Consider the following 11438-nt stretch of genomic DNA (forward strand, 5'->3'; position numbering starts at 1 on the left):
CCATCAGTCAGGATATGGCCCAGAAGTTAATTGACAGCATGCCAGGGCGGATTGCAGAGGTCTTGAAAAAGAATGGTCAACATTGCAAATATTGACTCTTTGCATAAACTTAATGTAATTGTCAATAAAAGCCTTTGACACTTATGGAATGCTTGTAATTATACTTCAGTATACCATAGTAACATCTGACAAAAATATCTCATAACACTGAAGCAGCTAACTTTGTGAAGACCAATACTTGTGTCATTCTCAAAACTTTTGACCACGACTGTACATACACAAAAATGTGCCAAGGTGAATGGAGATACTTAGGGTTTAGGAGACTTCCACTGAGGAATGTCCAGATTAAACATGTTTACTTTTTTTCCTCTGTGAAGGATACTTGGCTTGCATTGGAAATTCAAAATTACAATCGGTCAAGAATTAAACTTTGTAAGGTATAATGATTGGAACACCACATTTCACCAAGAAATCCTAATCTCAAACTCACAGATGGGCCTAGTAGCTCGATTAGCATAGCTAAAAGTCAACTGGTATAAACCCTGGCCTACATAAGCATATGATATTTTTGTAAAATGTACTGTATATCCAACAACTGTAACATCTTTGTCATTTCTAATGGAGAAACATTTTCTAACTGTGTATAATGCCACATTCGATCTATTGGAATTATGTTGCAAAACATGTCTGTCAACAAGGCAAAGTAAAATAGGCTATTTCCCCCTGCATTCTTCATGTCCAATATATAAATCATCCTGTGTACAGCTTTGTGATTTATGGATAAATTAAATTGTGTAGACTGTACATGGCAAGGCAATCAATCTTAGGAATATTAAACATGAAAGGCAGAGTGAAGCTCACAAAAAACGTCTCATGGAGAGTTGATAAAATAGAGGAATGGAATCGCCATATGCTGGCTTAGAGTTGACTTTTCTTCCCTGACAGTCTACATATCATCTTTATTTTCCAATAGCTTGGCGGTAGAGACAACTCACCTTGGCATGTAGCAACTGTGCCGTGTGTTTCAAAGGGTTAATTTGATAAATCATGGATTGGCACCAACTCTGTGATCAAAGATAATCTCGCAGCTGTTGACCTGTTAGTGTGGTGTCTACTACATTTCACGATAGGACTGCAGCATGTTCTGCTTCTGCTACCATGACACACACACACACACACACACACACACACACACACACACACACACACACACACACACACACATACACACACACACACACACACACACAGGAATTGTAGAATAATAATGTATGCAAGTAAGGATATGGAAAGGCCTCCTGCTAAAATACAACTTCTCATTATCCAATAGGGGAGAGTGGGGTAAATTGATCCAAAGGGGTAAGTTGAGACACCCTTGTTTCTAGGAAACCATACACAAAATATATAATTTGACCAAATATTCAGGAAGAGGTCATCATTTCATGGAGTCTGTGAAGGAAGAAACCACATGGAAAAAGTGGTAAGCAAGTTAGGTCCAAAAAACAGATTTTCACCAAGTCAAATCAATTTATTGTGTTAGAGGTTTCATGATGCTTGTATCTAAACCAAAGTATATAATTGTATGATTGTTCTGTACATCAGTTGTGGTCTCTATAAGCTTCAATATGAGGTCCTAAACCTAGCATGAAAGTGCATCATTGTAGCTGTGTGGGCTAATATAGTCAAAATACTTCGCTTGGGGTAAGTTGAGCTATTGGCCATTGGGTAAGTTGAGCCAATGTTTGAGCCAATGGCATGTCGAGCAAATGTAAGCGTTTATTTTATTTATTTATTTTTGGCATAATGCAAGGCATTATCACTGGGATATGAGGTAACAACAGGGCCTGGCCTATGTTAAAAGTGTTTAAAAAAGGACAAAGTGTTTGTTAGGTGGTAAGCCTGTGTTAAGAGCTATTGTGATTGTGTTGAAATGTGTTTGGGAAATAAAGATAGACATGGTTTGAAAAGGGTAGTGGTAATATTTAATTAGGTAAAGACATTTGTAGGCGGCTTAACTTACCCTGTCCGTGGCTCAACTTACCCCATACCCAGGATAAGTTGTGCAAAGAGACCACTTTTTTTAAACAAGCTATGTTTTCAAAACTGTAATGTTTACATGAATTCTGATTATTTCCAGGGATGCACATCCTGAAATGTATGTAGATATCTTTGTTAGAAAGAATACTATATTTCCCTTGATGGAGTGATGCTGAATGTAAAAGAAAAACGCTGAACTTACCCCACTCTCCCCTACAGCATTCAGGACCAATAAGAGCTCATCTAGAGCTCCCTCACACCATACCTCTTTTGAGTGTGTGTGCGGGTGTGTGCGTGCATGTGTGTGCGTGCGTGTGTGTTTGTGCGTGTGTGTGCACACGCTTATACGTGCGTACTTGGGTGAGAGAAAGAGAGAGAGAGAGAGAGAGAGAGAGAGAGAGGGGGGGGGGGGGGGGGGAAGCAATAGTGTAATGCTGAATCAGTACTTAGAAAGAGGCTGAATATTCAGAGGAAATTACTGTGCTTGTCAGTGCATGTGTCTGAAAGTCTCAAATCACTGCAAGGGAGGAGAGATTAAAATAAATGGCAACAGAATTACACATAGAGCTCTGCCTTCCTAGGGAAACTGAATAGAATGTGGAGTGAGAATGGTCTGGACATGTACTTTATCCAGATCAATCGTTTAGGACCATTCCTAATAAACTTTGTGTTTAGGGAAAATCTATAGTTAAATAGGATAAATATAAATTAGTCTAGTCCAGAAAAACAAGAAAGTTGAAATTCCAATGTAAAATGAGAAGTATGTGGGCATCAGTGTTGGGAGGAGCTGTGGCTCCTAACCAGCTCTCTCCGAGCTGCTCCGGGAGACGCACTCTTTATTCAGAGAAGGGTAGGCCCGGTAGGGTAGGAGGGACCTGAATGACGATGAAAGAGCGAGATAAGAGACAGGCGGAATTGAAAAATTGAGAGCAGAGAGAGAGACAGAGAGAGAGAGAGAGAGAGAGAGAGAGAGAGAGAGAGAGAGATAGAGAGGTGAGCGGTGCACACACATCACTATCAACTGAATTTATCTTAGCAAAATATCTCTCTGGTATTCCGAGCATGGAAGGCAAGTTTTTATCGTCCCCAAAACAACCTGAACACAAGCCGAAATGATTGGGGGATCAGGCGGATTCCTTGAAAAGTGCGTGTTCGCTGTTACGGGGGACTCCAACGGAAGAAGTCGGTGCTGCCTCTGCTGCCTCAAGTCCTGCTCTCCGGCTCTAATGCTTTGCCCAAGGTTTTGAGAAGGGCTGAGGTGAGTCGTAGGTTGACCTGCCTGACGCGGAGAAAAGTGTGGACATATCAGAAGATTGTTTACCGTACTCAGGCAGCATGCTGTCCGGTATACCTACGGGTGGCAGGGCGCTCGGAACCGATTCGCACAAACAATACCGAATGGCGCTGGGTCATTGTGCACGGTCATATTCTAGGATTGCATGAAGGCAAAGCGATAAAGAAAAAAGTTCAACATGATAAAGGGGCATACAAATGATACGGACAAAGCCTCATCTAAGGTAGGCTACAGTAGCCCAAATGTTTTATAGCAGTATAAAGGTAAAAATAATAATCACAGCAGTTGGGTTTCTATAATGCCGAGCTGAATAAACAACGATAGTTTACTACAACGTATTTAAATAGTTTTATAGGCTATGAGTAGATTGAACTGGATTTGATTAATTCATTATGGAGATATTAAAACTCAAGCGTTGTTATGAGCTATGGTATTATTTTTATTCAAGGCCACGCCGTTGCCTAATATATTATATTCTCTTCACAACCTACTGCCATCTCTAAACGAAATGTGGTCAACTTGTCAATTGTCAATAGTTTTTACAAACATTTTTTTAATACATTGTACAATGTATTAATCCGTTCGTTTTTTCATCATGTCAAAGATACATTTTTCCATTAGAGAAAAGCGAAGCCTCCGTTTTCACTTCAAATCTCAATGTTCGCACGCCTCTCAATGTCCCTTTGTAATAATTCATTCAAATGAACACCACTCACTGAGCTGCCTTTGAAGTATACCTGATCCGCCTTTTAGCGTCTTTTAAATAGCCTATTCGTTTTCAACTTTTAATTGCGTTATTGTAATTTAATCGAATCATAATCGGATTGAACCTGGCCGCGATATCACTTAGTTCATCTGGCGAGAACTGTGCTCCCTCAGCCGAAAAACGTTATTTTATCTGTTCACACAGACACCTTGGCAGTTAGCTCACAACTTGCCCCCTGAGTTAGTTGGTCTGAGTGCAAATGTATCTCTCTGTCCATGACATTTTGTATTTGGATACATGGAAAGGCCAACTTTATTGTGTGCGTATTGGACATGTTCTTTAGCCTTGCTTCTAAAGGTTTATTTTTCCTCCACAATTCCTTCCAATGTCCAATGTCTTTATTTATGCAGCTATAATCATTTTAGGTGCTGTTGCTGTGGCAGCAAATTGATTGCCTCATGTGGTTGCTGCTTATTTCCCCTGAAGCTTATTTGATTAAATTTAGCCCTTTTCAATTTCGAAAAGTAGATCACAGATGTATTTCATATTGTTTGTTCCATCTTTATAAGGAGCAGTGCCCCGTCTCATCAGGCTACAGAGCAACCTAACAATACAGATCACTATATTCTATCCATATGCACATTCCTCCTTGGCTATATTACCCAATACCCTATTTAAAATGCAGCCCATCAAACCCATTTTGTATTAAAGGTATGGGTCTATTCAGCATTGACACAGGGTGGTGCTCCTGTTAAGTTAAAAGCCCTGGTGGGGAGGAAATGTGTGATGGGCAATAAACCTGAATACTGGGATGTGGGGAGCTGAGGCCCTACTGTAATAAACATTTGGTGGTTGCTTATATTTGTCATTTTTCACACATGTACAAGCGTGTATTAAATGGAAATTAGTTTTTTTGTTGCATATCTCAACTCTCCCTGAGACACCCTCGGAGAGTGGGGTCACGGCCAGGGTCTGCCATTTTCCACAGAAACCCTGGAACAATTAGGGTTAAGTGCCTTGCTCAAGGGGATTCTTGTCAGCTTGGGGATTCAAACTAGCAGCCTTTAATTTACTGGCCCAACATTCTAACCGCTAGGCTACCTACCGCCCTGGATGGCCTACCTGCCTCACTGTAGCTGTGTGGCCTTGTACCTGCCTCACTGTAGCTGTGTGACCTTGTACCTCCCTCACTGTAACCGTGTGGCCTTGTACCTGCCTCACTGTAACCGTGTGGCCTTGTACCTTGTACTCCTGAGTGGCGCAGTGGTCTAAGGCACTGCATCGCAGTGCTAACTGTGTCACTAGAGATCCTGGTTCGAATCCAGGCTCTGTCGCAGCCGGCCGCGACCGGGAGACTCATGGGCGGCGCACAATTGGCCCAGCGTCGTCCAGGGTAGGGGAGGGAATGGCCGGCCGGGATGTAGCTCAGTTGATAGAGCATGGTGTTTGCAACGCCAGGGTTGTGGGTTCGATTCCCACGGGGGGCCAGTATAAAAAAATATGTATTCACTAACTGTAAGTCGCTCTGGATAAGAGCGTCTGCTAAATGACTAAAATGTAAATGTAAAATGTACCTGCCTCACTGTAGCTGTGTGACCTTGTACCTGCCTCACTGTAACCGTGTGGCCTTGTACCTGCCTCACTGTAACCGTGTGGCCTTGTACCTGCCTCACTGTAACCGTGTGGCCTTGTACCTGCCTCACTGTAACTGTGTGGCCTTGTACCTGCCTCACTGTAACCGTGTGGCCTTGTACCTGCCTCACTGTAACCGTGTGGCCTTGTACCTGCCTCACTGTAACTGTGTGGCCTTGTACCTGCCGCACTGTAACCGTGTGGCCTTGTACCTGCCGCACTGTAGCCATGTGTGCCCCCCGGTACATATTACACAAGTAGGCCAGACACACACACACGAATGCGTACACACACACACTCCCCTTATATTTCAATTTGCAGTGCCTTATTTCATGTCGGTGTGCTGGAGATTATTGGTGGTGCGTCTGGCCTACTTGTGTAATATGTGCGGGGCACCTTTAGAGGCGAAACAACACCTCTCTCTGTTTACTGTAAGCACAACATGTTTACCAGCTCTGACTTCAAAACACTGTCTGCTCTAACAAAGACAAAGAAGAACCAGACAGTTTTCACACAAGAGCTGCCTGATACATCTTTATGTTTTCAGGCACTACTCTGTTTCTCCTTTCATTTCTCTTCTATGTGTCATTCATGTTTCAGACATTTCAAAATATTTGCAATGTGTTTATTAGCGTGTTATTTAGCACCGAGGCATTGACTTGTTGCTGTGGAAAGCTCAGAATGTGAATGCTGTCCTTGCAGCTACTATATTCTCTCCTCTCTCTTTGACTGAGAGGAAGGAATGAAAGCCCCCTTTATGTCTGCTAAAACCAGATGTTCTAGAGCTCTCCTGCATTTTTATCAGATGGTTTGAAATTTGGAAAGAAATAGCCTTTGCATACATTTCAAAGGAGTGTGAAAGTGTGAGTGTGTGTGGATCTGTGTGTGGGTTAAGTATGTGAGAGAGGGAGAGAGAGAGAGAGAGAGAGAGAGAGAGAGATAGATGCTATCTGGCCATAAACAGAGAATACATAGAGTGTATCTATGTGTGTATTTTTTCAGCCTGTATGTGCGTGTGAATTATGACAGAGCTCTTTTTTTTCTCACGGAGAGAAACAGACCACCCCTGCCCTAAATCCCCCCACTAATCTCACCTTTCCTTTGTTTTGTGGAACAGATCTCTGGATCCAAATGTCACCCCCCCTGGATGCTGCCCCGGGCGGGGACCAGCAGTGTGTGACGGTGACGGGTGGGTGGCGAGGAGAGGAGAGGAGGAGGCCACAGACACATCGGCTCTCGACAGCGACTCTGCAGTAAATTGGCCCAGGCTGGGTCCTGTCCTGTGAGAACGAGCAGAGAGTGAGAGTGCTCTGGTCTCATATTTCAGCATGGATGGCGTCAGAGTCAGCTTCACTTAGAGGACCTGCTCTTCCTAATGAGACCGCTTTCCCTCTTCAAGTTGAGGACTAATCAATTACAGGGGGATTAAGCCTAACCCTACAGCTTCCTGTTCTACCGCCCCGTGAAGAAGAAGTGAACTCAGCATTATCAAACTCTTTTAGAGGACTGGTTTTTGTCGACTCTTTTAGTGGATTTACTTCAACACTTTCAATACTTTTCCTTTTTTTGTTTTTTTGGGTGCGTTGCTTTTTAATTTCTCCAACCCAAGGCCATTCCTATCCTTCGGATTTTACACTATGGAGTTTCAGGCCGGGCTGTGGAATAAAGATTGGGGTTCATTTCTGCGTTTCTGGTTAACGGTCATCCTGAGCCTCAACGTGCACTTCAGCCACCCCGCCACCTCGTGCCCAGAGGAGTGCCGCTGCGACAAAACGTTTGTTTACTGCAATGAGCGGAGCCTGACGTCGGTGCCTCTGGGGGTGACGGAGGGCTACAAGATCCTCTACCTCCACAACAACCAGATCAACAATGCAGGGTTCCCATTGGAACTACACAATGTGGCCTCCGTGGAGACAGTGTATCTCTATGGCAACCAGCTGGACGAGTTCCCCATCAACCTGCCCAAGAACATCCGGGTGCTCCACCTGCAGGAGAACAACATCCAGACTATCTCCAGGGCTGCCTTGGCTCAGCTGCCCCGCCTAGAGGAGCTCCACCTGGACGATAACTCCATCTCTACGGTTGGGGTGGAGGAGGGGGCGTTCCGGGAGGCTGTCAGCCTCAAGCTGCTCTTCCTCACCAAGAATCACCTGAGCAGTGTCCCCATTGGTCTCCCAGAGGACCTCACAGAGCTGCGATTGGACGAGAACCGTATCGCCGTCATCGCTGAGGAGGCGTTCCAGAACGTGACTCGGCTACAGCGCCTCCTGTTGGATGGCAACTTGTTGACGGATGAGGGCGTGGCCCCGGGGACGTTCCAGGAGCTGTCCAACCTCCAGGAGCTGGCGCTGGCCCGTAACTCTCTGACGTTCCCCCCGCCCCTCCTCCCGACGCACTCCCTGGTCAAGCTCAGCCTGCAGGATAATCAGATGGACCAGATCCCAGTGACGGCCTTCTCAGGCCTTCAGAGGCTTGAGAGACTGGATATCTCCAACAACCAGCTGCAGACGCTGACACAGGGGGTCTTTGACGGCCTCGTCAGCCTCAGACAGCTCACTGTTCGCAACAACCCGTGGCGCTGCGACTGCACCGTCAAATGGGTGGTGGTGTGGCTCAAGTCATTACCAGCCTCCATCAACGTGCGCGGTTCAATGTGCCAGAGCCCCGAGAGGGTGCGCGGCATGGCAATCAGAGAACTCACCCTGGATGCTATCCAGTGCCCAGCTGGGACAGACCTCCAGCCCGACCTCTGGCCTACACTGCGCTCCACGCCCCCGCACCCCCAACTATCCACCACCACCACCCTCATTACCTCCTCCATGACCAGCTCTATTCCCACCTCCACAACCTCCTCCTACCCCACATCACCCTCCCCTCCCCCTGCCCTGCCTCCCCACCCCGCTGGCCCCCTGCCCCCCTATGAGGACCCCCTACGGATATCCTTCCACGTGGTCAATGCCTCCTGCATCGAGGTGAGCTGGGCTTCCTACTTCACCGTCACGGCCTACAAGGTGACCTGGGTCAAGATGGGCCAGAGCCTGATGAACGACGTCAGCCGCGAGAGGACGGTGAGTGGGGATAGGCGGAAGCTTAGCCTGACCAACCTGGAGCCCAGGTCTGTTTACCGGGTCTGTGTTTATGTGCTGGACACCCTCAACTCCTACCGCCCAGGGGAGGATACAATATGCTCAGAGGCCAGGACCAAGTCGGCCTCGTCCAGCTCCAATAACAACAAGGCCATGGGGTCGGAGGAAGCTCAACAGGACGCCAACTCCCCACTCCTTTTGGCCGGGGTGATAGGCGGGGCCGTCCTTGTCATCCTGGTAACGCTGCTGAGCCTGTTTTGTTGGCACATGCACAAGAAGAGCCGCTCTGAGTCGTCCAAGTGGAAATACAACCGGGGAAGGAGAAAAGACGACTACTGCGAGGCAGGGACCAAAAAGGATAACTCTATACTGGAAATGACTGAGACCAGCTTTCAGATAGTCTCGCTGAACAATGAGCAACTTTTGAAAGGGGATTTCAGGATTCAGCCCATCTACACACCCAATGGAGGCATCGGCTTCAGAGACTGCCACCTCAGTAACAATAGCTTAGCCTACTGCAAGAGCAGCAACGTTCCCAGCACCGAGGTCTGCCACACGTGATGCTTCTAACAAGATGCTCCCACACCGGTTGTTTGAGAAAAAAACTAAGTAGTTAAATATACTGTACCATAGATATTTCCAAGTTCTGTCTACCATGTAATTTATACTGTGGACAATAATGTGGAATTCTATCTGCTATCTTTTTTACTCTTAGTTAAAAGGAATACAAATGGCTTTCTAATCAGTGGGTTTCAAATACAGTAAGTGGTTTTGCTTAAGTACTGTCTGTATATCGGAATTTGTACCATTACGACACGCTGGGATGGTTCTAACGAACGCTGTCCTGTCTGTCAGGTTTTGGGTTGTTGGGCACTATGAGGGAGGGGATTCTTTGCTAACCACAGGAGCTAAATGATGGTCTTTGTGCAGGGCCACCCCCTCAGAAACACTAGTTACGATAACACAGTGGTCAGGGACATAGTAACACTGCTGATTAGACTGCAGTGGAGAATAGGCACTGCTGGTGTTTTTTTAAAGAATCAAAGTGCACTTTCTAATGCAACAGAGAGAGTAAGCAGCCATCCAGGAAATTAGCTTTTAGTGGAAATCCCATCAGAGAGGAAAGTGCACACTTTTCAACACCCTCTAATGCCCTCACAGGACTAAGTGAACATGTATGAATGTGGTAGGCAGGGACGCAGTGGAGGCTGCTGAGGGGAGAACGGCTCATAATAATGGCCAGAACGGAGCAAACAGAATGGCGTCAAACACCTGGTAACCATGTATTTGATACCATTCCACTGACTCTGCTCCAGTCTTTACCACGAGCCTGTTCTCCCCAATTAAGGTGCCACCAACCTCCTGTGGCAGGGAGGGAAACTGCTCTGACTGCTGGATATAGATTGTCCTTCATTGACACAGGAGGTTGTACAAGCTGTGGCCACTAGGGGGCATGTTCTCTCAGTCAGTATAGAGGTGGGCGAGAGAGGGAGCAGTAGAGATCCTTTAGCTACAGCATTCCTTCCAGCAACCGTAACTCATGGTTTTCACAGCCACAAAGTCAAAACTCTATATTGTAAATTCTTGAAAACAAAAATGTGGTTAGGGTTAGGCATGAGAATAGCAGTGTGGTTAAGGTTATGGTTAAGGTTTGGATTAGGTTTCAAATGAGATTTTAACAAGATAAATTGTAGAAATATACATAATTATGACTTTGTGGCTGTGTTAACTAGTGACGACCATTACTCATTCTCAAATGGCAATGTTCAGAGTATTAACGCTTGCGGAGCTACTTAAAGAAGTGGAATCATTTAAAACTAACTGTGCTCAGATCTGTTGTTCAGTGGCTAAATTATATGGATTTTTTCCACAGTGTGTTATTATCATGGGGGAGGCCCATGAGGTTGTGTTGGGTATCTTGTCTTTGCAGGGAGGTGTCTGCAGGGATGATGAATGTGTAGGAGATACACACAGTTATTATACAGTCTGCTACCTTTCTATTGTCTTATTGTTTAGTATTTAAATGACAAATGTGTGAATCACAATGAATGATCAATGTGTTTATCTTCTATGTGCTTTACACTGTGTTGATAGAAGGGGTTTCCTGCTGAAACATGTGAATAATTTCCATTGTCTAGACGGGATTGGCTATTCTATTGATTCATTGATTGATTGGTTCAAACGACACATTCATCATCAATTCAAAACAATGTTAGCTAAATCTGGAGCTGGAGCTCTTTTGAGTCTAATATCCATTTATAATGCAGAAACTCTTTTTGTTAAGAAATGACAATTGCTCTTCTGTGGTTATCAAAGTGTCTCCACTTCTTTCTACCAACGTACACATATCAGCATATCAATCTGCTTTAAAAGCTACGTCCAACAAGCCCCACAAGTGTAAGCTGACCTAAGGTCAGTTTGACACACATTAAGCCACAGACACCAAGCCCTAACGACATTTACTGACCTTAGGTCAGTTTGACACTGCTACATGGCAAGTTACCTACAACATCCCACCGGCATTTACTGACCTAAGGTCAGTTTGACACTGCTACATGGCCCTAGTGCTTTTGACAGGTTATGTATGCCTGTAGCATAGTTAGCCTATCTGACAGTAATCCCATACAGCAAAGTATCTTGGTTTTCCTCCTTAACAGTGATTAGGTTTTAAATGTATTGTTAG

At 45.2% G+C, this 11438-nt stretch overlaps 1 protein-coding gene across 1 annotated transcript; it reads left to right on the forward strand.

Moving 5' to 3' along the window:
- Nucleotides 1-7075: 7075 nt before the first annotated feature.
- Nucleotides 7076-9390, forward strand: LOC311118218 (leucine-rich repeat transmembrane protein FLRT2-like). Its single transcript, XM_084193062.1, has one exon. The coding sequence runs from the start codon at nucleotides 7307-7309 to the stop codon at nucleotides 9314-9316; it is 2010 nt and encodes a 669-aa protein (XP_084049188.1). The 5' UTR covers nucleotides 7076-7306; the 3' UTR covers nucleotides 9317-9390.
- Nucleotides 9391-11438: the final 2048 nt, after the last annotated feature.

This window comes from Coregonus lavaretus (assembly GCF_964263955.1).
Source record: "Coregonus lavaretus genome assembly, contig: HAP1_SCAFFOLD_2221, whole genome shotgun sequence".
Taxonomy (NCBI): domain Eukaryota; kingdom Metazoa; phylum Chordata; class Actinopteri; order Salmoniformes; family Salmonidae; genus Coregonus; species Coregonus lavaretus.

Bases quoted from the DNA above. Each gene is read 5' to 3' on its own strand.
- LOC311118218 (XM_084193062.1), top strand. From the start codon at position 7,307: ATGGAGTTTCAGGCCGGGCTGTGGAATAAAGATTGGGGTTCATTTCTG.